The 12369-nt window shown below is 40.0% G+C and overlaps 1 protein-coding gene across 13 annotated transcripts in view; it reads left to right on the forward strand.

Annotated features, from left to right (window-relative positions):
* The window catches only part of NIN (ninein), a 98727-nt gene that overhangs the window by 51824 nt on the left and 34534 nt on the right, over positions 1–12369 (forward strand). For all 13 annotated transcript variants that reach the window (XM_041758326.1, XM_041758324.1, XM_041758325.1 and 10 more), the window contains 10 exons: positions 139–285; positions 750–917; positions 1563–1699; positions 2013–2153; positions 2404–2578; positions 5152–5262; positions 5654–5743; positions 7720–7858; positions 9685–9806; positions 11110–11615. In XM_041758326.1, coding sequence (XP_041614260.1) covers positions 139–285; positions 750–917; positions 1563–1699; positions 2013–2153; positions 2404–2578; positions 5152–5262; positions 5654–5743; positions 7720–7858; positions 9685–9806; positions 11110–11615 — 1736 coding nt within the window. The remainder of the gene's footprint in view (positions 1–138; positions 286–749; positions 918–1562; positions 1700–2012; positions 2154–2403; positions 2579–5151; positions 5263–5653; positions 5744–7719; positions 7859–9684; positions 9807–11109; positions 11616–12369) is intronic.

Consider the following 12369-nt stretch of genomic DNA (forward strand, 5'->3'; position numbering starts at 1 on the left):
ATGAGAATTAAGGTACATGTTCTATCATCTGCAGCCCTAGAGTCAACAGTGAGACCAATTTCTATTGGCCACAGATGTACTTTGGGCCTTATGTTATTTCGAGGAAAATATTGAAAGTAAGTGGTTATTCTTTTCTAGATACTTGAGGAAGTCTTCCATAATCTTGATCCTGATGGTACAATGAGTGTGGAAGACTTTTTCTATGGCTTGTTCAAAAATGGAAAATCCCTCACACCATCTGCATCTACGCCATACAGACAGTTGAAAAGGCACCTCTCCATGCAGGTAAGAAATAAATAGGAAGTGATTTCTTTGTGAGTAGAAGTTAAAACCCATTTGAGTAGTTTCTAATGAATCAATCTGCTGTCTGGAGAAGAATAAGGAGAAAAAGAGAAGCAAAAGAAGAAGAACGACTAAACCATTGGGAAGGAAAAGTTGGGTTTGAAAAGTGACCATAAATGACAGAGTGGGAAGCCACTAATTATGCCCCTTAATGGTAGCTGTGGGTCAGAAGAAACCTGGTTTTAAGTGGAGACATGTCTGTGTCAAGGAACTCCCCACCAGATCAACTGTTTTTGATAAGTTTTGCATTCTCAACTCACTTTGGAAAGAAAGATCAAAGGGGCTGCATGACTTGTTTTTCTGGTAGTGTTAGAGAGACATGCCTTCTGCTCATCGCGGTCAGGACTATCCAGGTTGGGTCAATGTCTGGTTGAAATGTCAGACCCAGCTCAAGTCTCTTCTTCTAGTCCTTCGATGAAAGTGGACGACGAACCACAACCCCATCTGTGATGACAAGTACCATTGGCTTTCGGGTCTTCTCCTGCCTGGACGATGGGATGGGCTATGCATCGGTGGAGAAAATCCTCGACTCCTGGCAAGAAGAGGGCATTGAGAACAGTCAGGAGGTCCTGAAGGTATTGCAGCTAAAATGGGAGAAAAATGACAAATTAGGGGAGGATTGAAAAATTCTAATGCTTTCTTCCTTTTTTTTTTTTTTTAATATTTTATTTATTTATTCATGAGAGACACAGAGAAAGAGGCAGAAGCATAGGCAGAGAGAGAAGCAAGCTCCCTGTGGGGATCCTGATGTGGGACTTGATCCTGGGACCCCACCAAAGTGTCCATATTCTAATGCCTTTGAAACTGATTTGAATTGATTTCTCCTTAATGATTCTTATTTTCACAAGATCTCAGAGATCAGAGGTAACTTTTCTTATCCCCTTTAGCCAGGAGTCTGTTGCTAACTACTTTCCATGTTTTTAATTCCTAAACTATTGACAAGTGCCATGCTTTTAATTGATCTCTGGCTGGTAAAAATTAGAGTGATATGATTGTATTTATTTACAGTGCCAGGTGGTATTTTTTTAAACAGGCAAATAAGTATGTTACTGTTTCCTTAGAACTTAGAAGATTGAAGATTGTCCCTATGCAATCACTAAGGAAATGTAATCCTCCAACTTCTCGACTATACATTCACTTCTCTGAGTTTGTTTCCCCTTGACTGCTTCCATTTTAGAGGACAGAACATGTGATCGTCTTCAACTTGTTCTCACTTCTAGGCCTTGGATTTCAGTCTCGATGGAAATGTGAACCTGACAGAATTGACACTGGCTCTTGAAAATGAACTTTTGGGCACCAAAAGTGGCATTCACCAGGCAGCACTGGCCAGCTTTAAGGCTGAGATCCGCCATTTACTGTGAGTTGAGCGGATGATTCCCCTGCCCCATTCCCTTCCCTGCTGGTGCAGCAAATCCCTTAGATGACTGTGACACACATTCTGTATGCACATGTGGCTAATCTCCTATCCTTTCACTACCATGAAGACAAGGTAACACTCAGATTTGCATTAGGTTTGTGAAGGGAGCCGTGGAAACATCTTTTTTGTTTTGGAAGGGCTTGGGTTGTCTTGGCTTTGTTTTTGTGTTGGAGCAAGCCAGGCAAGAGCTTTTTTGGGTCTACTTATTGCTTAGAGACAGTTTCCCTTTGACTCGGTCTCTTGCCCATTCTAGGGAGCGAGTTGATCAAGTCGTCAGAGAAAAAGAGAAGCTACGGTCAGATCTGGACAAGGCTGAGAAGCTCAAGTCTCTAATGGCTTCGGAGGTGGATGATCACCATGCGGCCATAGAGCGGCGGAATGAGTACAACCTCAGGTGCGACTGGATAGGGCCAGGTCCCTCTTTTCCCTCCACCCTGGCCCAGGGCATGGAGCTCAGCCTGCTGCCTGCATGGCCACACCCAGCTGGAGGGATGGAGGTGTGGTCAAGCCTCAAGGAAAGCAGGACACATTCCATACTTCGAGGAGCTTCCTGTGTCTTCGACTCTGTGTTTCCGTTTTTTGGTGGATCCGCACCGGACCTCTGAGGGGTTTAACAGCAGCTCATTGGTCTTTCCCTCTCACAGGAAACTGGACGAAGAGTACAAGGAACGGATAGCAGCCCTAAAGAATGAACTCCGAAAGGAGAGAGAACAGATCTTGCAGCAGGTGGGCAAGCAGCGTTTGGAACTTGAGCAGGAAATTGAAAAGGCAAAAACAGAAGAGAACTACATCCGGGACCGCCTTGCCCTCTCTTTAAAGGTAATCACCCTATTAGTGCTCGGGCCTGTGTCCGCGTTGGGAATACGGCAGGGAAGGCTACGGGTCTACACAAGGCTCAGTCCCAGGATTCCTGTTAAGTTTGTCCTGCTGGGTCGTGACCCACACATGGTAGAGTCCCTGCTGGGATCCAGATTTCAGGAGTATCCAGGCTTCTGGTTTGCCGACACTATTGATTAGCATATCTTGCTCTTCTTCCCCCACCACCCCCCATCCCCGAGTTACACTAAGTCCTTAGGGCCATTGGGCACCTGGTCAATGCCCTTCTCCTTCCCTGTCTCCACCCCCTCAGCCCCCATCCCCAGTTCAGAGCAGATGGTATTGTCTCCTGCCACACAGAGCTCATCAGCTTTGTTTCTTTGCTTCCCAATATGTCTTTTGCCTTATTATACATCCTCCTGTCCTTTCCTGTGTCTCAAGAGAGGAAGTGATCTTTCTCTTTATGGGACTCTGATATGATACAGTGTAGTCTAGAGATAGAGGGGGGTGAGTTGGGGACTCAGACTGCCTAGGTCCATTCTGGATACCACTGCTTACTGGAAAACCTTGATCACATTACCCCAGCCTGTTTCCTGACATACGGGATGGGCACCATTGTAATACCTTCCTCAGAGTGTATTTAATATGAGGATTAAATGAGATGCTGCATATGCTGTGTTTGGAAGGTAATAAATAGACATAGACTATTACCTATTGTTCCGGAAACTCCGTACATCAAACACTGAGCCATTTCTCCCACCCTAACCATCAGATTGCATCCTTTTCTGAATTTTCTCTTTAATCTACACAATTACCATGTGCTGTCACAGAAGCTAAAATCTTGGTCACCCTCACTCATCAGTCTCTAAGACCTGGTGATGCTCTGAGAGGTCCCTCCGATTTATCCGCTTCCTTTCCATGTCTGCAGCCTCTGAACAGGTTCAGGATTCATGAGGATTTCTCAGCTGACCTATGTGCATCTTTTCTTCCATCCATCCAACCTCTCTATGGCCACCAGAGTTAGCTGACTGAAGAACATGCTGTGGCCCTTCGTAAAAGTGCAGCCTGGTAGCCCCTGGAAGGGAGTCTGGCCTCAGACACTTCCAATCTCCCATCCTGCCCCCCGAACCGTGCCCCTAATCCTGCTGCACCTGCCTCGGGCGCTCTCACTTCCTCTGTGGGTTTTTATGCTCCTCCCCTGCTTTCTCCAACACCGCATACCACATGGCTTTTTCACTCCCTTTATGCTTACTTTTTTCTTGCCAGAAGATAGCACATCACAGATAATTAATTGGATCTACGTCTGCCTCCCTCCCCAAGGTCCAGATTGTATTTTCCCTGTGGTCAGTAGCAGAATCTGATTTGTGACTTTGCAGAGCAGCAACAGGGGCCTGATACACAGAGATTGCTCCTAACTGTTTGGACATCTAAATTTAGACATGCTTTGAAAGATTAGAGTTTTAGAACTGGCATTTTGGGAGAAGGTTTTTTTTTGTTTTTTTTTTAAGAAGAAAACTCTTCAAGCACATTCTTTTTTTATTCCATATTGCTATGTGAGGGTGTGAACTAGAATGTATTAAAAATATACTGGCTTTATATTCTTTTGGCAAAATGTACTTTGAAAAGAATGTTCTTCCAATCAGCCTTTAACACTGGAATAGAACATATGTCAAAATGCACGTCTGTGTGGTTTTATTTATTTTTTTAAGCAAATGTGGGTAAAAAATCTCTTGTTAAAAAAATACTTGTTAGTATTATATATATATATATATATATCAAATATATATTTGTCAAATATATATATATATGGAAAAAATCTTTTGCGGACCTCAGTTGATGTGTTATTTTATTATAATAGTTTAAACATACAAGTTATGAAAAACCTTGATATGCAGCTTTTACATCCTTAAGCCAAAATAAAATTGTAAATATAAGTGAAATGGATTTTCATTATTCTACTTTTTATACTTTTCTTAGTTCTCTTTTGCTATCCGATGAACAGGATACCTTTATCCTGCAACCAATTTTGACAATGTTTTTCATGTCATTAAATATTATATTGCAATGCTACCCGATAGAAATATGATGCAAGCTATATATGGAACTTCAAATTTCCAAATGGCCACATAAAATGAAACAGGTGATATTCTGAATCATTTTATTTAATCCAGTATCTCTAAAACATTATTTTGACACATAATCAATATACAAAAATTATTATTGAGCCATTTTACATTTTTGCATAATCTTCTCAAAATCTGGTATTTTACATACTTACTGTATATCTCAGTTTGTACTATATACATATTTCAAGTGCTCACCATCCACATGTGACTTCTAGTGGCTACCATATTATACAGCATAGTTCTGTAGGATCAAAGAAAGAGGAGGCAGACTTTGGGTTATAAGCTAAGTATCAATTTTTTTTTATATTTACTTTTGTCTTCTCTCATCTACTGAAACCTTCAAGATGAACAGATTTTCTCAGTCTAGAGCACTACTTTATGTATCACATAAAAAGGTGTAATAGTTTGTTTTTACTTCTGCACCCATTTAATTTCCCCAAATATCTTCAGGAAAACAGTCGTCTAGAAAATGAGCTTCTGGAAAATGCAGAGAAGCTGGCCGAATATGAAAATCTGACAAACAAACTTCAGCGAAATTTGGAAAATGTATTAGCAGAAAAGGTAAATCTGTTTAAATTTGATCTCCTGATACACAGCCCAAAGTGTAGTTTACTCAAAAGAGTAGAAGCAATGCCACCAAGGAAATTTCTATTAGGGAAGTATTTAGATGTCTAAAGGGAGCTGTCAGTTTTGCAGGGATATAATTTTGGAGCTTGGATCCGAGGTAAACATTGCCTAGTGCTGAGAAGTGATCCCTGCCTTAGTTGAACACATCACTCTAGTATGTTCTTCCCATCATCCAGTTGGTAATGTTCTGTTTAAATGTCACATTCCTTTCATACTCAAGAGACCATACTCTGGGCAAACACCAGAAACTGAGGCCTTTTGGTGGGTTAAAGGTCTAAGAGTGACAGTTGGGGAAAATGAAAGCTATGTCCTTTTCTTTTTCTAGTTTGGTGACCTTGATCCCAGCAGTGCTGAATTCTTTCTGCAAGAAGAGAGGCTGACACAGATGAGAAATGAGTATGAGCAGCAGTGTAGGGTAAGTGACTACAGAGAACCTAATAGTGGAGGAGGGCCTGGGTTTAAATCCCATTTCCTCATTTACTAGTGACCATAAGCAAGTCACTTAATCTGTGGGTGCATCAATTCCTCACCTGTAAGGTGGTAAACATAAGAGTACCCACTCGGTTGTTGTGAAGAGTCAATGAGTGATTATATATAAAGTGCTTAGAACAGAGCCTGGAACATAATAAGCACTTAACCAAAATGTTAGCTGTTATTATTCAGTATCCCCCAAATATTAGGGAATCATGCAAACTACATTTAAGTCTGCTTTATCTCAGTCAGAAATTGCTAGTGCTTAGAGGAGAATATAGTTTTATTCCAAGTGGAGAAATACGTGGTCATGTTGATGAGTTTATTCCAAAATGAGCCTCTCTTAATCAAATACTTCAGACCTAATCTGATGTAATTTGCTCTTGTCTTGTGGCTTTGGGTTTTTTTCCTGAACACATTCCTTATTTTATTTACTAAATGCAAATGAAGCAGAAACAACTCCAGTCTTCAGCCAGTAAGTCATTACCAATACCTACCAGAAAAGACAAAAATGTCCTTATAAATAATACGAATCCTTGACTTTTTTCTTTCAAGTAACTCTCCTAAGTTTAGGAATTTGAGATTTTTTTTTAACAAGGGTAAGTATAACTGAGTTCTGACTACTTTAGATGGAAATTGTACTTATGCAGAGAAGTAAGGAAAACCATCACTTCCTTGTGAGGTTGCTCATAGCCTGTCTTCCTAGGAAGTATATGTACACATTTGGAGAAAAGAATGAAACAATGCCGCTTTTACAATTAAGTTTTGGCTCTTGGCTGAAATCGAGTAGAGGTGTTTTTCTTATAGATCTTAAAGTTATGATTTCATTGGTAAAATCTGTCATCTCTATCTCCCCAAATTCCCCAAATCCATTCAGTTATTTTTGTAAAATATATTTATATACTATTCACCTATACAACTCACTCAAAGTGTACAATTCACTATCTTTCAGTATATGCACAGAATTGTACAATCCTTACCCCATAATCGATGTTAGGACATTTTCATCGCCCCATGAAGAAACTCCCACTCCACTTAGCTATAGTCTCTCCATAGGTAACTAACACTCTACTGTAGATATGCCTATTCTTTACATTTCATGTAAATGAAAACCTACAATATGTGGTCCTTTGTGGCTGGCCTCCTTTACTTACCATAATGTTTTCATGGTTCATCCATGTTGTAGCATGTATTAGCACTTCTTTTCTTTTGATGGCTGCATTATATTCCATTATATGGTTATATTACATTTTATTTATCCATTCATTAGTTGATGAACACTGGGGTTAGTCTATTTTGAATAATACTGCTATGAACATCTGTGTGCAAGTTTTTGCATGGATAGGTTTTCATTTCTCTTGAGTCTATATCTAGGAAGGGAATTGCTGGGTCATAAGATCGTTGCGTGTTTAACCTTTGGAGGAACCACCAAACTTTTCCCAAGGGGCTTGCACCATTTTACATTCCTACCAATATGATGGTTCCAATTTCTGCACATCCTTGCCAATAGTTCTTCTTGCTGTGTCTTTTGGAATCTAACCATCCCTAGGGGTTATGAAGTGGTACCTCACTGTGTTTTTTATTTGCATTTCCCTAATGACTAAGGATTTTAAATATCCAATGCTTATCAGCATATCTCTTGGAGAAAGATCTATTCAAATCCTTTGTCTAATTTTTAAATGGATTGTCTTTTTATTATTGAGTGGTAATAGTTCCTTATATATTCTAGTTACAGGTCCCTTAGCAGACCACATAATCTGCAAAAGCTGTTCTCTCACTCTGTGGGTTGTCTTCTTACTTTCATAACATCCTTCAAAACAAAAGTTTTTAGTTGGGGAACGTCCAAGTTCGCTATTTTTTCTTTTGCTGCTTGTGCTTTTGCTGTCACATATAAGACTGGTGTTGGTTTTTACACTCCAGGTATTACAAGACCAAGTGGATGAACTCCAGTCGGAGCTGGAAGAATTTCGTACACAAGGCAAAGTGTTGAGACTTCCCTTGAAGAACTCTCTGTCAGAAGAACTTGATGTTAGCAGGGATTGCGTTGAGCCTGACCAGGGTAAGCCATTCGGACATCATCTTTTCAGAGGCTGTGCCTTTGGTTTTTGCTTTTTGGGCCATGTTTGAATGTAAAATTGCACAACTTTGGCAACCAACAAAACCAAAACAAAACATAAAAACCCCTGGCAATACTGTTTGCTTGAGCTATTTCACTTGTGGTCTGTTTTTTCATTTGTCTTTAAAGTCTTTATGAGAATATTTCTATCTGATTTTTAAATGCATCAACAAAGGAATGGAAAAATCAAACCACAAGGATATTTGCTTTGTTAAAAAAAACAACAACAACTGGCCACAAGTCTGAGAATCCAGGCCTTGGGAGTGTTAGAATTCAGACATTGAGCTATTGCTGAATCCTCCCTTTCTTAAGGAGTGCCTCACTGGTCTAATGATGGTTTTGGAGAACAGGCCAACCAGAAACCAGAATTTGGTTTTCTCATGCTGGCTGTGTTAAATATCAGCATTGCCTCTGTAAAACAACAAATAAGTTAAATAAGTATTGATTAACTGTGCCTTGGAGGAAGATTCTGAGTGGCAAGGTTGAAAGGCAGAGTTGTTTGGAAGCCCTGCTATATTCATTATTAGCTCTTTTCCTCCTTCCTAGTATTCTCTTTCCTCACTATTTTGAGTTTGAATTTCAGAAAGGGCTCATAATAAATTGTTCTGTCATAGTCTTCCCCACTGTTATAGATAGAAGTATAGGTTCTTCCAAGTTTTATTTAATCCTTTTCTTATCTATTCTAGAATAAATAAGAGATTGGGGAGGCAACTGGAAGAGGGCTTAAGACCTTTCCTGTGATTCTAAGTATGTGGTTGGCAGCCTTACTATACTGTGAGGATGGACCCCAGCTGATCATATGATGCAATTCAGAAGGTTTTCTGTGTTCTATAGTGTTGGGAGTTCTCCTCCTAGATATGTGAAGCTGTGCCATCTTGGGGTGGTTTATACCCCAAGTATCACTTCTCAGTTGGGGATATGCCAACTGAAAAGAAAGAATATATGAAAAGAAACTCCAAGGCAAGACCGTCAGTCCCAGATGCAAGCCATGCCCTTTCTCCTGACTGCCTATGGACCCCCACCTGAAAAACCTTTTTGAATCCCCTGCCTTGAGAGATTTCCACATAGTATTAGACATAATCATCTGTCTGTGTACTAGCTCAGCATCCGGTTTATGCTTTAGTGTTCTTCTCAGTCACCATCACGGCATTTGTGGAAGTGAACTCATATGTGTGAGTTGAGAATTTTTCTCCCAAACTGCCTATATACAAGTTCCTATCCAGCACCCTATTTTTAAAATTTCAGCTGATAATTTAACACAGGGTTCCACTTGCACTATAGGAAATCAATATTATAATACTCAATCTTCTGTAATTGAGTGGTGGGTTTGATAGCTTGACCCATGAAGCAAATGCCTCCAGGCATCTTCTGCCACAGTGCCCCTCTGCTAATTTGTCACCTAGTGTTTGTTGGATGGATAGAAGGCTGGTTGGTTTAAACAAATTAACTCACTCCATAGAATTTTCAATTAGAAGGTCACCTTTGAATAATTTCCACCCCTACCTCCATCTACTCTTAAAAAAGATGGATTCTATTAAAATTTGGTACAAAGTCTGCACATGAAGGAATCTTACTGTACTGCCTGTTCACCTTCATTTTTATGCTTGAAAACAGAAAACCTCTTGGCTTCTATGGTTTCCTAATAGATCTTATTAGTGGTAATTTAGGCCAAAAATTATTTCTTGGTTTTACTGGATGCCCCTCCTCAGATGCCAGTTGTGTTATTGAAAGCACCTACTTCAGGGCCAACAGATCCCATGTGTTTTCAGGGCTCGCTTCTGAAGAATGCAATCCATTGAATATGAGCATCGAGGCGGAGCTCGTCATTGAACAGATGAAAGAACAACATCACAGGGACTTATGTCACTTAAGACAGGAACTTGAAGATAAAGTAAGTCCTTCTTACCCTGTCCTCTCATTTCTTTGAGGTCTGACAAGCTTTTGCATGTAGGACATTCTTAATTCTTTTCACTTTCTATACAGCATCACTTTCTATACATTTCCTCTTGGGTCTGCTGGCTACCCAAAACCCCCTTCCTCAGGATGGTTTCATAGGCTGGGTATATGAGGCCTTGTCCTCCTAGGAGAGAGTTTCTCCAAAATGTATTATCTTCAGCTCTAGCAAGCATGGAACTTGAATGAAGGTCAATAGGTTATTTCCAACTGGTTCGAAAACATCTTAATAAAACCAAAAGAACCCTTTGATATAGTTAGCATTAGATACAAGGTCTGAACCCTCCACCATGTTGCTTCAACATATATTTTTAGTCTTCTCTTTTACCTTCTCCTCCAGTCAAACCAGTAGTTCACTGTTCTGCATCAGACCATCCTCTTTTGTTCATGCTATTACATGCTGTATTATTTCTTTTAGCTCTTGAAAGTCTACTTACGCTCTAGAGTTTATATCAAATGCTACCTCTTACATGAACCCATTCCTAAATACCCTTGACCAAATGTGATTTTTTTCCCCCTCTTTGGATTTCCAACTTACACTGTAGCTCTGTTTTCTATACCTTTTATGTTTTACATTCTGCCTTGTAATATACTTGTTGGCACTTGTCAAAACCATGTCTAGAGTGGTTTCTCCTTGATGGAAGGACTATATCTTACCCAACTTTGTGTCCCCACAAGGCCCACAATGTGCCTATGATAGATGTTCAATAAACATGTGAATTTAATTATTTTAAGTCTCTACATTTATAGTTGGACAGGATGCCTGGGAAGACAAATGGTATCTATGTGAAAATCTAGTCGTTTTTATCAGAGTTGTTCAGAAACTAATAAAATTTGGGGCACCTGGGTGGTTTAGTTGGTTGACTGTTAGACTCTTGATTTTGGCTCAGGTCATGATCTTGGGGTCGTGGGATGGAGCCCTGTATTAGGCTACCTGCTCAGTATAGAGTCTGCTTAAGATTCTCTCCCTATGCTCCCCCACACTCATATGCACGCGTGTGCGCTTGCTCTCTCTCTCAAATAAATAAATAAAATCTTAAAAAGAAACTAATAAAATTCAACCTAATTAAAAAGGAAAGGAAACAATGCTTGACTCAAATATATCCTATTCAACATGTTTTCAAGTTGTTACAATGGGAAAACTGAGGAATGTCTCATAGGAAAAAGTAGTTACAGCCCCAGTAACCTCTCTACAGCCTGGAGTTGAATAACCTTGTGGTGGTTTCATTTTCTGACTTTAGGTGCACCATTATGAAAAGCAGCTAGATGAAACCAAGGTCACCTGTGAAAAGGAGCAAGAGAACATGAAGCAAAAGTATGAGAATGAAGTGCATGTCTTGGAAAAACAAATAAGTGACCTTAAAAATGAAATTGCAGAACTTCAGGGCCAGGCAGTGGTGCTCAAGGAGGCACAACGTACAACTATCTGCAGACACGAGGATGAGAAAAAGCAACTGCAAAGGAAGTGGGATGAGGAAAAGACTCACCTGCAGGAGAAACTGAAGCTGGAATACGAGTTGAAACTCAAGGCTAGCCTGGAGCAGGCCGAGGAGAGCTTTAACCAAGAGAGAGAGGGACTCATTCAAAATGGCACCTGGACAGAAGAGAAGGTGAGAGGCTTGACTCAGGAACTAGAGCAGTGTCACCAGGAGCAGCTGAAAAGCCTGATGGAGAAGCACAGTCTGGAAAAAGAGGAGTTGCGAAAAGAGCTCTTGGAAAAACACCAAAGGGAACTTCAAGAGGGAAGGTAAGAGATGGGGGAAATGGAGAAAACCTGGGCACTGTCCCTTGGAGGCGCCAGAAATTCCAGCCAGTTAAAGAGACTTTGACTAGACTCGTTAGTTTCTCAACCCCTTTTGCCATTGTTTAGACCTAAGTCTGTCCTGGGGTTATTGGAACTATTCTGTTTCTTTCAAAGACCATACTTCTTGTATCAGCAAGCATCCTTTCATGTTCCGGATGAGAATAATTATTGTGTGCTAAGAAATGCTATTTGTAAACTAAATTCTGGGTTAAGTTCTATTGCTCCCCAAATTATGCCGCTTTGTGCTTACCTTCCTCACAGGAAATCTAAGGTACATTTGAGGGCTTTGATGCTTCATTCTCTGATTAACTGCTTTATTAAATAAGAAGGAAACATATAATGAATAAGTTAATAGATATGGTTTATAGGACTACTGTCCTCCAATGTATACTTAAGTAAAAAGAAGGAATTGTATATATTTCCCAAGTTAGGGATTAGGTTAAGATGCATTTGATCATTAACGTGAAACAGCAGTTTACATTTTCCATAAACAAATACATTCAGGAGAATGCCAAAGAAGTTGGTTTCTAACTTTTCCCTCTAAATGCAGAAAGAGGTAAGTCTTTTAAATTAATGATGGCTGCCAGTCTTAGCTCTCAGAAATGAGATCCTGTCTCTGTATGAAATTCATTACATAGGAATAAGTGAAGACCATTTTCAGAGAGCATTTAAATTGTTTGCCTGTCAGCTTCTTCTA

The sequence above is a fragment of the Vulpes lagopus genome, chromosome 6 (assembly GCF_018345385.1).
Source record: "Vulpes lagopus strain Blue_001 chromosome 6, ASM1834538v1, whole genome shotgun sequence".
Classification (NCBI taxonomy): Eukaryota; Metazoa; Chordata; class Mammalia; order Carnivora; family Canidae; genus Vulpes; species Vulpes lagopus.